This window comes from Haemaphysalis longicornis, unplaced genomic scaffold, assembly GCF_048455015.1.
Source record: "Haemaphysalis longicornis isolate Haplotype H1 unplaced genomic scaffold, Haemaphysalis longicornis Haplotype H1 scaffold_2, whole genome shotgun sequence".
Classification (NCBI taxonomy): domain Eukaryota; kingdom Metazoa; phylum Arthropoda; class Arachnida; order Ixodida; family Ixodidae; genus Haemaphysalis; species Haemaphysalis longicornis.
Genome location: NW_027526295.1, coordinates 212,283,331 through 212,298,962, shown reverse-complemented (window position 1 = coordinate 212,298,962; position 15,632 = coordinate 212,283,331). Strand labels below are relative to the sequence as shown.

At 48.7% G+C, this 15,632-nt stretch overlaps 1 protein-coding gene and 1 pseudogene across 1 annotated transcript; both read right to left on the bottom strand.

The window, feature by feature from the left end:
• LOC144168486 (uncharacterized) overlaps window positions 1–10,921 on the bottom strand; it is a 50,562-nt pseudogene extending 39,641 nt beyond the window's left edge.
• Window positions 10,922–10,960: 39 nt separating this feature from the next.
• Window positions 10,961–14,286, bottom strand: LOC144168485 (uncharacterized). Its single transcript, XM_077697456.1, has 2 exons — window positions 14,262–14,286; window positions 10,961–11,802 (listed from the first exon to the last, which is right to left on the bottom strand). The coding sequence occupies exons 1-2, from the start codon at window positions 14,284–14,286 to the stop codon at window positions 10,961–10,963; spliced, it is 867 nt and encodes a 288-aa protein (XP_077553582.1).
• Window positions 14,287–15,632: the final 1,346 nt, after the last annotated feature.

Here is a 15,632-nt window from a genome sequence, read left to right as displayed (position 1 = left end):
TGGCAGTTCCTTGCACTCCAAACAAATGCCTTTCCCCATTTCACTAAATGCCATACATTTCATACCCCCCCCCCTCGTATATTCCCCGTTATGCCGCTTCTGCGAAGCCCCCGAGACGCTCTTTCATATGGTAGGGGGCTGTGCCCTCACCCCGCTACATTCGCGCCATCTCTAGCTTTCTTCTTACGAGGTTTCGGAGATTGCTCTGACCAGCTCAGACTTCAATGATCCGGGCCTACTGGTGTTGCGGGCTGTTGAGGCTAGAGAAGCTGAAGAGGCAAAGGGGTTTTGGACCGAGGACTCCTGCCTATTGCTTTTCGCAAAAAAACACCTTTCCTCCCTCCCTCCCGCCCTCCCCCCTCCCCCCTCCCTCCCCTTCTCTCTCTCTCTCTCTCTCTCTCTCTCTCTCTCTCTCTCTCTCTCTCTCTCTCTCTCTCTCTCTCTCTCTTCTGTAGCGTTTTCAAGGGGCGGAGATTTGCAGCGCCAGCACAGTCGATGGAGAGGTGCGTTGAGAGGGTGTTTCGGCATGCAGGCCTGCTTACGCCGACCTGTCTCCCGTCATGGCCGTATTGACATGACTATAGGTCATGGTTGGGGACACGATTGGGGTTTCCTCCCCTCCCCATCAGCGGCACTGGGATCTCACTCTTTCCGTAGAGTGTGCGCCCAGCGCCTTTCAGTCTTCGTACGCCTAAGAACGTTTGAAGACTTTGATTGATGAAACGCATGACATGACATGTGTAATTCGATAAGTAGCATAAAAATTTATATATGTCCGGATGTCTTTGTTGCATGGTGGAAAGCGCATCTTATAAGAGGCCCTGTCTTCGTGTCTTCGGAAACCCAAAACGTCCTTTTAGGAAGCGTCCTGTCTTTCTTGTACTTTGCGCAAACTCGCCACCTCCTTCCCCTTTACTTTATCCCATGTAGCCGGCTCCGTCTGAGTGTCAGTTATTGCATATCGGTTGGGAATTGCCATGACGAAAAGCTTCGGTGAACCCGCTAGACGCGGTCGCCCGTAACGCCTTGAGAGATAGATAAATCCGCGTGACTTTTGCCACACCTTACGAATGCACCAATGGGTAGCGGGGTCTCTCCTAAGCTTTCTTTCGTACGTGCTTTATTGTTATTGTTTACCCTTTTAGAAAATAACCTCGCATATGCGTGTCATTTTGGTTTAATTGAGTTAGTTTCACTGTTGGATTTTTTTCCCATTTTTGAAGATACTGTTGATAGGCTACATGGAACAAGAAAACAAGAAACAAGCACAAGATCACGGGTAAAAGAAGATTTTGTAATAAAGACAGTCACTATGTTAGACGGTAAACAACCCGTGTGAGCTCACTGATTAGGCTGGTCTGCTTGCTCGAGTAGTTACGGACCTTTTATTTTATCCCCTAAGCATGATTTTGAAGGTCTTCAGTAGTCATATGGCTACACGTTGCCTTGTTTTCTTTGTTCGTAGTTTTAATCTTTCGTATAGACTTGCAAAAATTACAGTTGTATACGGTCCACGGTGACCACTTTCTACATTCACGCCTCTCTTCAGTGGTTTCCGGCCGCAGGAATCTTGCGCCTTAAAATCATAATTTTAGTTCACCATTTCCACATAAATTCCCCACATTGCTTTTGGGGCCTATTTCTGCATTAATTTTCGACATTGTTTGCAGTCGCACGCTGGTAATATGATTATAACCACCCGAATAATACACTATAGGCTTCGAGAAAAGAACTTTCAACATATTTTCTTTTTATCGTTCAAACGCAATCTCCCTTCTCTGGGAATTTTCTCGGTTGCAAAAACAAATCCTTAAACCGAATGCATTCCCTTCTTGCTGTTGGGAACTGCGTCAAAAACGGTAACCACAATTGCGGCCATGCAAACATCGCTCTGTTACCGGGGAAACGCCGGGGGGAGCGCAGAGGGGCTGTCGATTGTTCTGGCGTGTGGTGGGCAGAATTTAGTTGAAAATAATGCGCGAACCATTAGGGTTTTCGTCTTAATGGTTCACAATACTTTTCCACAATTTTCACACTGCTTAGCCTCAGCTGCACTAATCTTACACTCTCCCCAGTTCGTGTCCTATTTCTTCCTTTTTGCGTCGTTGTGTCACTGCGCTACACTCAATCTACGAAGCGCACCAACTATCCACCAAGCCATCCTTGTGATCTGGTTAAGCATAAATTAAGGCAAACACAGGTGAGATTTGCTACCTTTTGTTGTTGTTGTTTCCAGGTATGGTTTCTCAACTTCGCTACGGCCGTTTCAATCTATATACAATCACAGCGCAATAGGAATTTGTGCTATGTATAGCGTAATAGACAACTCATTGCTTGGATGCTTTCATTAGCTCTTTCACTGCGATTCCTTTTATAAGCTTTGGAACAAAAAGGAAAAGATGAAGTCAGCGGATAAAAAAAATATTTCGGCGAGGATTGCATGCTAAAAAGAAGGAGATGGGCAAAGCGGTGTGCTCACAACAAAGAATGCGCCATTTGTGTCTGTTTGTGTAAGTAAGTCCGCTTAGCATTTCCTGGGGCACGTGGAATATTCGGACATCCAGCTTTCTCATGAGGCTGTAGAGGCCAAAATTAGAGAGTAATCCATCCGAGCGGGGTCGTCACCACATACCCCAAAACTGGTGCGCCGCTTTATCGCTGACCGCTGCTTTTACTCAGTTTTCTTTTGTTTCTGGGTTCTCTTAGCATGGGTTTATACTCGTAATCTTTAAGCACGCGAGCTGGTGCGAGCGTGTTTACATCTTGCCGCACGCGTTCCAGCTGGCGGACACGCCATGTAAATGTCACCGAGTTTCTGCCAGATGCCACGAGCATGCCGATTCTGTGTACATCAGTGCGGTATGTTTAGCCGAGTTCACTTACATATTTCGATCCTTCACGGACAACTGCTTTATTGTAATTAGCTATTGTGCAGTGCTGTAGACCAAGCCGTGTTCTGCCCGTCATCCCCTCTCCAAACGTTTTCCTCCTTTGACGAGGTTTGGTGTCATTTACTTATGCGATGAAAAGGGTTAATGATACAGAGTGAGCACAATTTGCAGGCTTACATTTATAATGCCCTTCTTTTCATCCCTTCAGTGTTCTTCTTTAGGGGCATCTGATGGGCGTATCTTATGTGCCTTGTGTAGCACAGCGGGTCCCGCTATAGTTTTCCTTTTCGTCCTCCTAATCTCGTTTGGAACTTATAGAGCAGGCTACAATCCTTATCTGCATCTTTTTTCCCAACTTACGTGGATTCCCTAGAATCCTTTGCTAGGGATCCAGCGTTGTGTTGGCGCTGTTTTTACGGTGATCAGTCCATTTACACTCAGGCTAGGCCCCTCTATACGACTAAGCTGTACCTTTCACGGTAGCTTGCACCGTTGTTTTCGCAATGTTTTCTCGTTGCAAATTCAGTGTAAGGCCGACGCTTCTTTATCAGGTTCTTTATTTACTCCTCCTGCAAAAGTATATCACATTTTTAACCAGTGCTGCTGGAAGCGCATTATGAGAGCGTGTGCAGCACGCAATGAACTGTTAGCCTTCAATTAGTTTCCCCTTCACTTTATTTGTCAGCGCTCTGTTACCTTGCTTCGGCTGCTGAGTTGCAGGTTGTCAGCGATGTTTAGTAATTCACACTGTGGTGCAATGAGGTTTCGCACAAGCATTCCTCCGAGAGACAAAGGAAACTTGAATCTTTTAAATACCTTTACTTCTGCCAGACAGCGTATTATCGCAAAAAATGAGCCAATTAGCTTTTAGTGAGGAAATAGTGCTACTGCGAAGTCCCTTGAAAATAGGAGCGAGACAAAGATGCCGGAAAAACGCTTCAGGGCACTGCTAAAAACTATTTTAAGCCTTGTGGAACTGAAATCGTAACTACGGTCGTTCTCACTTTCTTTTAAACAATCGCTTCACCTAAGATCTGAGCTCCGACCACCGGAAACCGAAAAACCTGACGGGGGTGACAGCACAAGCCCCTCCTGAACACTCTACTACACAGTACACAGCCCGAGCGAACTAACGGGCCCCGATCGGTTGTACAGAGAGAGAGATAGAGAGAGAGAGAGAGGGGGGGGGAGAAGGCTTTTTATTGAAGAAGCAGAGGGGTATGCTGGCGTTTACAGTCGCCTACATTCTTCTCTGGTGAGGTTTGGGGATGGAGAAGAAAAGGCCCAAGAAAGAGCTGGGCAGGAAAGAAAAAGGGAGAGAAACAAATGCCGTGAACTTGGCGCGATAACTGACCTGCGCGCATTTGGTTCTTGTTCCGAACTTGGGCCGCATAATTTACAATTTTGAAATTAGGCCAATTCCATCCAGATGAATCAGTTGTACTGAAGATTCATCGAGGAAGTTTTGCACTAAACTCGGGTACTTCTTGATTTTCCCGGTCTCCGGGTACCTGCAGTTTGTTTGCAAACTTGTACAAAGAACTGAGATCGCTCACCGGCCTGTATGACCAGCAATATATCCTCCTTTCTCCAACTCCTCGTCCACACGTATCGGACAGGAGTCCTCAGGAATGCCATAGACATCAGCGAAGGAGCCAGTCTGGCCACAAGGACTCAGGTTAGGTCTCAAGTGAGGTCAGTCCGGACCTGCTAGTCGTTACTAAGCAGAAAGAGTTTCCGCGGCCCGTGTACTAACCTCCCCTTTCCTCGTTTGCCCCAAAAGATCGAGACCAGGTTTTTCGCACCGACCACTGCGTCACCAAGTCTCAGATCAAGACTTGGTGACTATGAACCCCCCGCGTAGGACCTGATTCCCCGGTCCAGGAACCTTCGCGTCGGCAGCCAGGCGCATACTCCCCGTGCAGAAGATGGCGGCTTCCTCGAATTCACGAGGACTTTTTCACCGCAAATTTTGATCGAATTTTCGTTCCAAGCACCAACTTCGGCAGCCACCTAAGCTGCCCGGGCCGGCGTCCGCATCACGCATCGGTGTTCTTGCAGGACACTTGTCCTCAAAGTACCTCGGTAGTTGCTCAAACTCCCATGGGCATTGAATCATGGAGTAAGCTTGACACCCACTCACTGCAGCATTCGCTTTTCATTATACGGAGTGCGCGCCCGAAGAAACGGCAAGAAGAACGCAGGCACGGGCAACGTTAGACTGGCCTCAAGCCGCCGTCTTGCCCACCTTGTCTTCTTTCGACGAGATGGCTGCGCTCGCGAGGCATTCAATTACCTTGCTCTAACGGGAATAGATTTTGATTGACACCTATAATAAGCGGACGTTTTGCTTGTTTTCGTCTCTGTGCGTCGACTGAAGCGTTGACTGAAATATTGCAAAACGACCATTCATAGGGGGGAAGGCGTCAACGGATAGTGAAAAGCGTACGTCAAAGAGTTATACCTACCCTAATTAATTGTATTTTAATTGAGAGACAGACATAACGCTTACCTTGATGCTTGGGCCAATATTCATTGCCTGATTTTATGCATTTTCAAGATCAAGTGTATTATCTGAAAAGAGAAACTTACATCTAAACTTGAATTAATTGGGAAAAATTCCTAATTTTTTTCATTAGTTGCTGTTGAAAGACACGCATAAATGTTTGTGAACAAATTCTAATTTTTAATACGGAATGGCTTCGTGTGCTCGATTGGGAAACCTGACTCAAGCGGAGTTAATGAAATTTCAAAAAGTTTATTTTGTGACTAAGCCTCTTTTATTTGGCGGAAAGACCCATTTCGTCATTTCCAAACGTTTGAAGTCCAGGAAAACTTTTCTCTATATGAAGCGCAGAGCCCATATTCGAGGAAAATTAATTTATCAAAGTCTTAGAGAAATTTAGTGCATAAAAAAGCTGCAATGAAAATAAAATTATCTACAAACTTGACAGAAATCCCGTGTGTTTGAAATTATTTTGAAAGCAGTATTGCCAGCCAGACCACGGTTGGCGTAACTGGACGAATTTTTGCTGCAGTAGAAGCACAATTGCTGGGAGTTTTGAACACGTGAAAATACGTCCATTTAAGATGTTTTTGTGTCCGGAATCATTGACATTCCAGAAGAAAAAACAAAAGCCTAAAATTTCGGGGAGTTACATATTATTAGAAATGATGTATTCAGCGGGAATGAAAAAAGGTGCATATCTTGTTTCCGCAAGAATTTATGTAATGGTTATGGACGGGCTGATGTGTAAGTTCAAAATCCTTTCGTACAGCTTCCACAACTCGCGTTAACCTCCATTAACAGGGCCTATAGCACTGTATACTTGCATCAGCCCGCCCTGCGAATTTAGGAATGAGCTTGAAGTCGTGGAAGAGGGAAAAACGCGGATCGTAGACATTCTGGCCAGCATTAAGCCAAAGAAGTTGTATTTGGTAGGTCATGCAGTAGGAATAACGGAGAACCGCTAAACCATCTCTATAACAGAACGTCCATCAAGAAATCACCAAGAATGTAGGGGAACAGAAAGTACCCGATGGTGGTGGTGGTGAAACTTTATTTCCAAAAAGGGTCCTGAAGGACACCTGACCGGTGTCAAGGTGTAGAGGGCATCTCCCACGTCGGGACGGGGAGCCCGAGACTCTCCGCCGCTACGCGGGCCTTCTGGACAGCCCAGAGTTGATCGTTAAGTTCACTGCTCCTGAGAGCACTGTCCCACTTGACCTTATCCTCCAGATAGGAGGCTTGCGTAGCACAACCACACAACATATGACCCAAGTTCACATGCCCATCACACTTTGAACACGTAGCAGTTCCGTCGTAGTCCGAGTCGATGTGGCTCATCCTCCAAGGATTGGCGTATGAGTCCGTTTGTAACATGCGGAGAGTGACTGACTGCGCCCTGTTGAGTCCTTTGTGTGGGAGCGCAAATTCCCGTCGATTTAAGTAGAAGTGCTTGGTGAGCTCGTTGTAGGTCCGAAGTTGATCCTTGAAAGCCCTTTGTGGAGACGGGGGTGGTTGGGAGGGTGCGCGGCTGCTGAGTCCTCGCGCCGCCTCGTGTGCGGATTCATTGAAGTTCCGCTGCCCTCCCCCGAGGTCGCCCATGTGGGCTGGAAACCAGACTATCGAATGATTACTAATGTGTCTATCTTCCAATAACTTGGAGACTTTGGCATCAACCACTCCCCTGGCGAAGGCTCGAGTGGCCGCCCTAGAGTCGCTATAAATGACCTTATGTTGAGGATCAAGCAGAGCAAGTGCAATGGCCATTTGCTCAGCAACCTCCGGATTCTTGGTAAACACGGAAAGTGCGTTGCACATCCGTTCTTGAGCATCAATGACGGCTATCGAAAAGGCCTGTCTTCCATTTATCTGAGCAGCATCTACAAAAGCCGACTCCGTAGGGCTCTCGAGAGCTGCAGCTAGAAGTGCTTTGGCTCGAGACAGTCTCCTTCCTTGATTAAAGACAGGGTGGACGTTTCTGGGGAAAGGACGGACCACGATGGAGTCTCTGATTTCGCTGCTAAGGTGTTTAACACTCTCCTTATTCTGTTCGGTAAAGATGCCCAGAGTGACCAGAATGTCTCTGCCTGCTCTTGTGCCTGACAGTCGACCTACCTGCGCAGTGTGCTGGGCTTCTGCGATTTCTGATAACGTATTGTGAACCCCTAGTTTCAGTAGGAGATCTGTGGATGCATTGATAGGAAGCCCCAAAGCTACCTTAAAAACACGACGAATCATGGTGTCGAGGCGTTTCTCTTCGGTTTTCTTCCAATTGAGCATAGCCGCGACGTAAGAAATGTGGCATAGGACGAAAGCGTGGATAAGCCTGATGGCGCACTCCTCGCTTATATTCCTATTCCTGTTGAGAATGCGTCGAAACATTCGTAACGCGTTTTCAACTTCCCCGGTAATCTTCTGTAACATTAAGTTATTGGAACCGTTTCCTTCGATAATTAAGCCCAGAACTCTGATGGAATTGACTTCCGGAATGCGATTGCCGTGCATGTCAAAAAGCGCCACGTTGGGCCTCCTGTCCTGCTCCCAACCCCTGGGCTTGCGCCCTGGTCTAGATGGGCTATAGAAAAGCAACTCCGACTTCTTTGAGGAGCATTTAAGACCCGCAGGGGCGAGGTATAGCTCTGTGGCCCTGACAGCTTTTTGCAATCGAGCCTCCAATTCACCGTCACTGCCCCCAGCACTCCACAGGGTAACATCATCAGCGTAGATGGTGTGTTCAACCCCCTCAATATCGAGAAGTGTTCTAGCTAATTTGGACATGACTAGATTGAACAAAAATGGAGACAGTACCGAGCCTTGAGGAGTTCCCCTGTCTCCAAGCTGGAGGGGTTCTGATATAATATCTCCAATGCGTAGGGAGGCGGTTCTGCCGCTGAGAAAAGATCGAACGTAAGAAAAGAAACGCTCGCCGAGACTAAGGTCCGATATGGCCTGAAGTATAGCCGTGTGGCGTATATTATCAAAGGCTTTTTCTACATCAAGGCCCAGAATGGCCCTTGTGTCTTGAGTGACCCGATCTAGCAGCTTCTTTTTGATCCGGAGCATAGCTTCCTGGGTCGAAAGACCCGGCCTGAAACCGATCATGGTATACGGGAAAAGCTGGTTATCCTCCGCATAAGCGGAGAGCCTGTTAAGCACAACATGCTCCGCAACCTTGCCGAGGCAGGACGTCAGAGAGATCGGTCTGAGGTTTTTAAGTCCGAGAGGCTTGCCCGGCTTAGGAATGAGTATCGTATTAGCGTGTTTCCAAGTATCTGGGACGTAGCCCTCTCTCCAGATATTATTGATTTGTCTGGTTAGATAGCTGATGGAATTATCCTCAAGATTGCGAAGAACTCTGTTCGAAATACCATCAGGGCCAGCAGCAGATTTACTGTTAAGCTCCTGAATAGCAAAACGAACTTCGCCCTCCGAAAACTCTCCGTCAAGCGCGTGGTTGGGAGAACCCGTATACACTACTGGCGGAGGGACGAAAGTCTGCGTTTTTATAAGTGGCAAATACTGACCGGCTAGATCTTCCAAGAGCTCGTCATCCTTAGCTTCCTTCCGCGCCTTGTGAATTATTTTGCTCAGTAGCGACCGCTGGGTTGGCTTGGATCTGGAACCTCCCTCATCTAGTAGATGTCTGAGGAGACCCCATCCTCTCCCTTTGCGAAGTTGGCCGTCTAAGGAATTGCATATCTCATCCCATTGTTGTTTACATAGAACTTTACAGTACTCCTCAATCTCTCTGTTCAGCAGCGCGATCTTTTTCCTAAGTCTCGTGTTCAGTCGTTGGCCTTTCCACCGTGCTAGTATTGATTGCTTAGCCTCAAGGAGATTAGCTAATCTGTGGTCCATCTTCTCAGTTCCAACATCCGTGAGGATGGTTCTTTCTGACGCGTGAATGTCCAGCCCAAGCTGCTCTATCCAGCTCTCGAGCGGAGGATCTGCCTCATCGGGAGAGGCATCGAGATTAGCCCTCAATTTGCGGAACTTATCCCAATCAATCAGTTTAAACTCCCTCAGCTTCTTACAGACTACCTCGAAGCTGACGACTACAATATAGTGATCGCTGCCGAGGTCAATATCAGTATTCACCCAGCTAGGTTTCTCGATTCCCCGGACAAAAGTTAGGTCCGGCGTCGAGTCCCTGCACGTAGAAGTGCCGCATCTAGTTGGGTGACCTGGGTCTGTAATGAGAGTGAGACTAAGGTCCGAGGCGTGCGTCCATAACCTTTCACCCTTGCCGGTGGAGTAAGGGTATTTCCACGCTTGGTGAGGGGCATTGAAATCCCCACCAACAATCAGAGGAGCGTTACCGGCCAGCCGTGCCACTTTAGTTAGGATGGCCTTAAAGCTCTGCCTCGATTCTTTTGGGCTACTATACAAATTGAGGATAAATATACTGCTGCTGTTGCCTATGTAATTGTTAGGAATTATCTCCACAGCGATAAATTCTACCTTACAATGCGACGTACGGAGCTCGTGTCGGATATAAGGGATCTTCTTATTTATCAAAATAGCCACACCCCTGCCTTTATCCTCCCGGAGGCTCTCCGCCTTGTATCCCGTGAAAGGGAGGTCAGCCGCAAGAGTCTCCTGAAGCAAAATAACATGTGGTTTCTCAGCTTGTGATCTAATAAACTGCTGGAGGGCCGCCTTTTTTGGGTTGAATCCTCGGCAGTTCTATTGCCAGGCTCTAAAGGCTTTAGTTATCGAGGCCATCTTGACCGTGTGGGCTTGCGTTATTTAGGTTAGTATTACTGTGGGAAATACCCTGGTCTGCCAAAGGGTTGGGATAGATCTTCACCATAGCTGGAACTACCGTATCATTCAAGTATGCCTCGATCTTTTGCAGCCTAGCCCCGACGCTCTCCTCATTGTGCTCAATACGGGTGAGTCGGTCGTTTATCTGCTTGATACTATCATTAATCGCAGATAGAGCCTCCTTGATTTCCGACTTTGCCTTAAACTGCAACTGACTGGGCGGAGTAAGGGCCCGCTTCTTGGGAGCTGGGCACTCTGCGACCTCGCCCTCTGACGGAGCAACCTCCATGGACCTTGGAACTTCGCTATCTGAGGGACGCTCGCCCTCTGACGGAGCAACCTCCATGGACCCCGGAACCTCGCTATCAGAGGGACTCTCAGAGGACTCGGACTTGTTACGAGTAATCTCTCTGCGGAGCTCGATCAATTCGAGAGTGAGCCTCTCTACCGCCGCCCTGAGGCTGTTGTTCTCCTTTTCCAGCGATAGAATCCTATCTCGTTCTAGACTACGATTCGTTTGGGTCATTGGCTGATCCGCGCCTTTTTCTTTGCCCTTAACCTTGTTGGCCCACGAGTCTGCGCCACCACCAGCCGCGAAACGCGCCTGCGGCCCTCTGGAGCGGGAGCGACCACTGCTCCTGCTTGCGTCTCGCTTTTTTGATGACGCACGACGTCGGGACCGAGAGCGGCAGCGCGAGCTAGCTCGCCCCCTGGATTCGGACCTGTCGCTCACCGTCTGCGTCTCTTCCTTGACCATCTGTGCCTTCGCTCGCTCTTGACGTCTAACACGCACCACTTATGGCATCAAGTAGCGTTTCTTGCACGATTTATCCGCTGTCACATGCAAGCCCCCGCACAGCTTGCATTTCGGGTTGCACACATGTGGGTCACTTGGGTTGCGCACGCCGCAGCCCCTACATTCCGAAACACCGGGTGTCGGGCAAACGTCCTTCCGGTGTCCGATCTTTCCGCAAGCGTAGCACACGTCCACTTGTTTCCGATATAAGTAGCAGCGCACTAGAGTAGGTCCATATCTCACAAAGTTTGGTACACGAAGTCCATCGAATACAATAATAACAGATCCGGAGTTCTTGATTCTCTTGACGCCGAGCGCCAACGGGTTACGGTCGTTCAAAATGTTCCTTTCAAGGGTTGCAGGCCCGTCTGCGATGTCCACGTTTCTAATAACCCCCTTGCACGTATCGCTGGGGGCGGTCTCGTAAGCGTTGACTTCGAAGACCTTCCCGGCCACCGTTATGAACTTGATGCGAGCGTACTTGTCCGCATTTTGTCTTAGAGGGGTGCTGGCCACCATAATGTTTTGCGTAATGTTTGGGCAGATTACGTCATGCAGCGTTTGCTCCGAGCTCAAGCTTGCCGCTTCGGTAATCGCCTTACCCACGGTGGGGCCCACTTTCTCCAAATTCAATCCCCCTCTGGGGCGTATCACAATCTTGATGTGCTCCTGAGGCATGGGAGGCATGCGGGAGGCCTTTACCACCCGATTCACGACGCTGGAAAACGGCCGGCGTGCACTCACCTTCTCTTCGCTAGCGTGGCTATCGTGCTGCTCTCGGCTGACTTTTTTTTCTCTTCGGCTGGTGACCTTCTTCCAGCCCGATTCCTTGTCAATATCGTCTTCGGCGATGAAATCGATGGAATACGAAAATTAGGAGCAAAAAATTACCCGAAACCCCCCTCAGCAGTGGCTGTACATCTTTAGAAGAAGCCTACACCCTGCAGTGGACACAGATGGGTCGTTGCTGTTGTGTATGATGGCGATGATTTAAATCTGGATGCGTCGCAAATTTAACGTCATCAGCCGGCATGTGGGGCATGTACAAACAGGGACCTTTCAATTTACGGTTTCCTTATGTTCCGACTGCATTGACGAAGGTCGTTGCAAGTATTGCAATTATACCTTAGGTCTTCGAAACTATTTCAGACTAACAAGCCAAAAAATATAACAAATAAAAATAGATCAATTTCTTTCTTTACGACGAGAGCCTTCCGGGGTCGCTTATCGTCGTTGCTGAACAGCGGAGGTTCAAAACACAGCCGTCATGGCGCAGGGTGAAGTACGACCTCTGGGAGATGTAAATCACACCGGCACTAACAACACGGACTCGGCTCTGCCGACGGATGTTTCCCCAGGGGTCATGCCGTTCTTTGGCTCGACCCAAACGTCCCTTGAACGCCCCATGCGTACCGGGTCGGGCATCTCCGATTATGTGACTGAGATGTATCTGTGAATTCCGCAGGGAGTCACGCAAACATTTTTCTTCAGCCTGTGAAAGGAGCACTGGAGGCAGTTATAACAACAAAAAAAGTGTTGAAGTCACAACAACGCTTATACAGAGAAAAGGACCAGAACGGAAATATAGCAAGCAATTAAAAAGGTTTGACATCGCCTTGCTTTCTGTCTTCCCTATTCTCGGTTTCTAGGTGCCAACTATTTTGTTAAGTGCCCCCTAAAAAGTAGCACAGTTTGCACGAACGTGTCGCTCCTTCTTAGTGGCCGGGTAGCATAGGGAGATTTTTTATTCGTGATGTCTTCCCGCTTTTGCGTAACCTGAAGTAAAAAAAAAGGACTAAACGCCGGTTTCATCCATGATTGCGGCGTTGTATGCGAATCTTATTTGTTGCTTGGGAGTTTACTCGTTCTTGCATCGCAGGCGAACACGGAATACTCAAAGGAAATAATGCCTTTAGTGGATGTACTGCAAGTTCGGGCAGCGCAAGTGTGAGCAGTGCAGGGTATAGAAGTTTGTCTGGTAATGCATCTATTGTTTGCTTCACTCCCATAAGCGTTGTTCATGCGGGAGTACACCCTTTACAGGGAATGAGGCGATGGCTCAGGGGGACTGCCAACCCGGTATACCTTCACGTCAGGGACGAAGACAATGGGGGCTTAGCAGGAAGAGCAAACTCTCAATGGAATACAGTAGAGATAATGACAGTAACTACTGCACCATATTTTACAGCAGATCTGTTTATGCAGGCACAAATCCGTGCGGCGGAGACAGAAAACCCGAGCGCACGGGCGAGCGTGCCTCGCGGTGACCGCCCCGCGTCCCCAGCTCCAGTCAGCGGGCGTGACCTTGATGCTTTAGCGAAAAAGTACCGAGCAAACGTGACCGCCTGCCTCGCGGCCACCGCACCGGCGTCGTCCAGGCTTGCGCATGGTCTAACGCCACATGAGGAGCTCCCGCTTTCGTCGTCGTCGTGTAGCGACCCGCACGCCAAGGTTCTGCCGCCCCGAAGGCGATGACAACGAATCTGTCAAGCCATATTTTCACAGTCAATACACGTGTAGTCGGCCACCAGACCAGCTGAGGATGAAGTAGATGTCTACCGAGGGGAGGAGCCGCTTCATAGGGCTTTGCCCTACGTGACTGTGCCGTCGGAAGACGACGAAATCAATGACGATGATTGCTACTGAATAAAACACTGCACATACTTTATTGGTCTTTGCTTTACAGTGCCGTCCAAAGCGGCTTAGCACTGCGGAGGGCCGGCTGCTCTCTTTCTCTCTCCTGGGGTCTGTGTCAGTGTGGGGGGAGAGGCTAGGTCGACCCCCAGATCTGCTGCGTCTCCACCCTTGCACCACTAAGGCATGCACCGCCAATTTTTGGGGGTTGTCTGCCTTATTTGTGCATGCCATCTCTTTTGGCAGGGTTGAGAATACCATTGACCCAAACATTGCCGTGCACTGCGACGTAATAGAACATCTCGTGCAAGCTAAAGACAGGAGTGCAGTCGACGCCATAGTACTTTTTCTAGGCGCGCCATCTCGTTTTGCACAAGCACAATAAAGGAAAGAAAATGTCCAGCCCATTTGTTCTTTGCTGCAGTGGCCGTGCCTACCGTATTCCCTAAAAATCCATTCCAAAATTCGTCAATCCAAAAATCAATGAAGCGGATGCTCCGAAAGGCTAGTTGTCAAAAGCGAAGGTGTTTAGCAAATCGTAATTTTTAGTGTCCGCAGTTAACAATACCAAGAAATTGCGGAACGTGCTCACGGGAGCGCGGGCCTCGCGGCGACCGCCTGGCAGTTAACAAAACCAAGAACATTCCGAGCGGTCATGTATGCGTACCTGGCGACGACCAATGAGCGTCCATGGCGTATGTTTGTCAAGCCAAGCATACCTACTTAGGGTGACTGGGCAAGATTGCGGTGAACGCCCGGTAGTTAAATAAACCAAGAAAATGCCGAGCACTCGTGTGTGCGTGCCTCGCGTTGACCGCCCAGCGTCCCCGGCGCGTGTTTGTCAAGCCAAGCATAAGCACTTAGGGAGATTGGACGAGACTGTGGCGACCGTCTGTTATTTCAAAAATTACCCCACGTTCCCGCGTGGGGAACCCCGTGGAGATGCAACGCATCTTGGGGGTTCACTTGGTGTTTCCGTTGGGTTGATTCTCTAATTGCGTGAAGCGTGTGAATAACGCGTATGATGTATTCTTTATTTAACACGCGGCGTAACGTTAACGATGACGGCATTGTGGTCGCTGAAGTGTACGGGTAGTGGATGGCGAAGTAACGGGACCACCGTGCAGTTTGCAGCGAAGATGAAGTCTATGCACGTGCCCGAAATCGGAACGCCGGGGCTGGAACGACCGCGGCTATGACGCAACGTGGCGCGGCTATGACGCAACACAATCCAACACAATCCACTTTAATCCAATCCAATCCAAATCCAATCCAAGCCAAGCCAAGCCAAGCCAATCCAATGCCCCTCGCGAGAGAGTGTTCGCTATCGGAGAGGAGAGGGGGTGAGCGGCGGAGAGCGCAGCTCGTGCGGCGAGGAGAATGGGGGAGGGGTGTGGACGGACAACAACAACGCCGTATGGATGGACAAGGCGAGTGAATGAGATGCAGTCGCATCTAAAAGCCAAGAAAATTCCGAGCGCTCGTGTACGCGCCTCACGCCTACCGCCCGCGACCCCGGCGCATGTTTGTCAATCCAAGCATACCCACTTAAGGAGATTGGACAATATTGCCAAAAAAAAAAAAAAACTCCAGCTTGCGCCGGAATCGTGGCAACTCTTGCTAGGAACGAGAATGACACGTCATAGCGTACGTCCCTCCCAGACGATGTCTAATAATTATCACTTCCAAAAAAATGAAGGAAGCTGACACTTATACAAACAATGATGGAGTAAAGGTCGTTGCAGCAGCGAAGAAGAAGCAAATCGGCTGCAGTTGCGGACTTAAATCTTTGTGATGATCGTGAAGGTTGTGTGTAGCTTCGTTACCTTCATGTTTTACACGTTAGTGTTAGCTTCCTTCTTTTTTTATTGTAGGTGTAAAGAAACAAGTTCGACTTTTCTCTGATGTTTGACCACACTCAGGCAGCAGTTAGGAATTAAATGCCTGTTCGCAAATTAAAAAGCGTGTTGGTAAATGTTATTAGACTAGCCGACGTTACCATACGCACGTTAATTTGAGCTTTAAAGTACAGGTACTG

Coding starts and splice junctions, on each gene's coding strand:
- LOC144168485 (XM_077697456.1), bottom strand. CDS start 14,286: ATGGACGCTCATTGGTCGTCGCCAG. Junction 11,803..14,261: donor CGCTCATTGGTCGTCGCCAG/GTACGCATACAT, acceptor TCATCGCCGAAG/ACGATATTGACAAGGAATCG.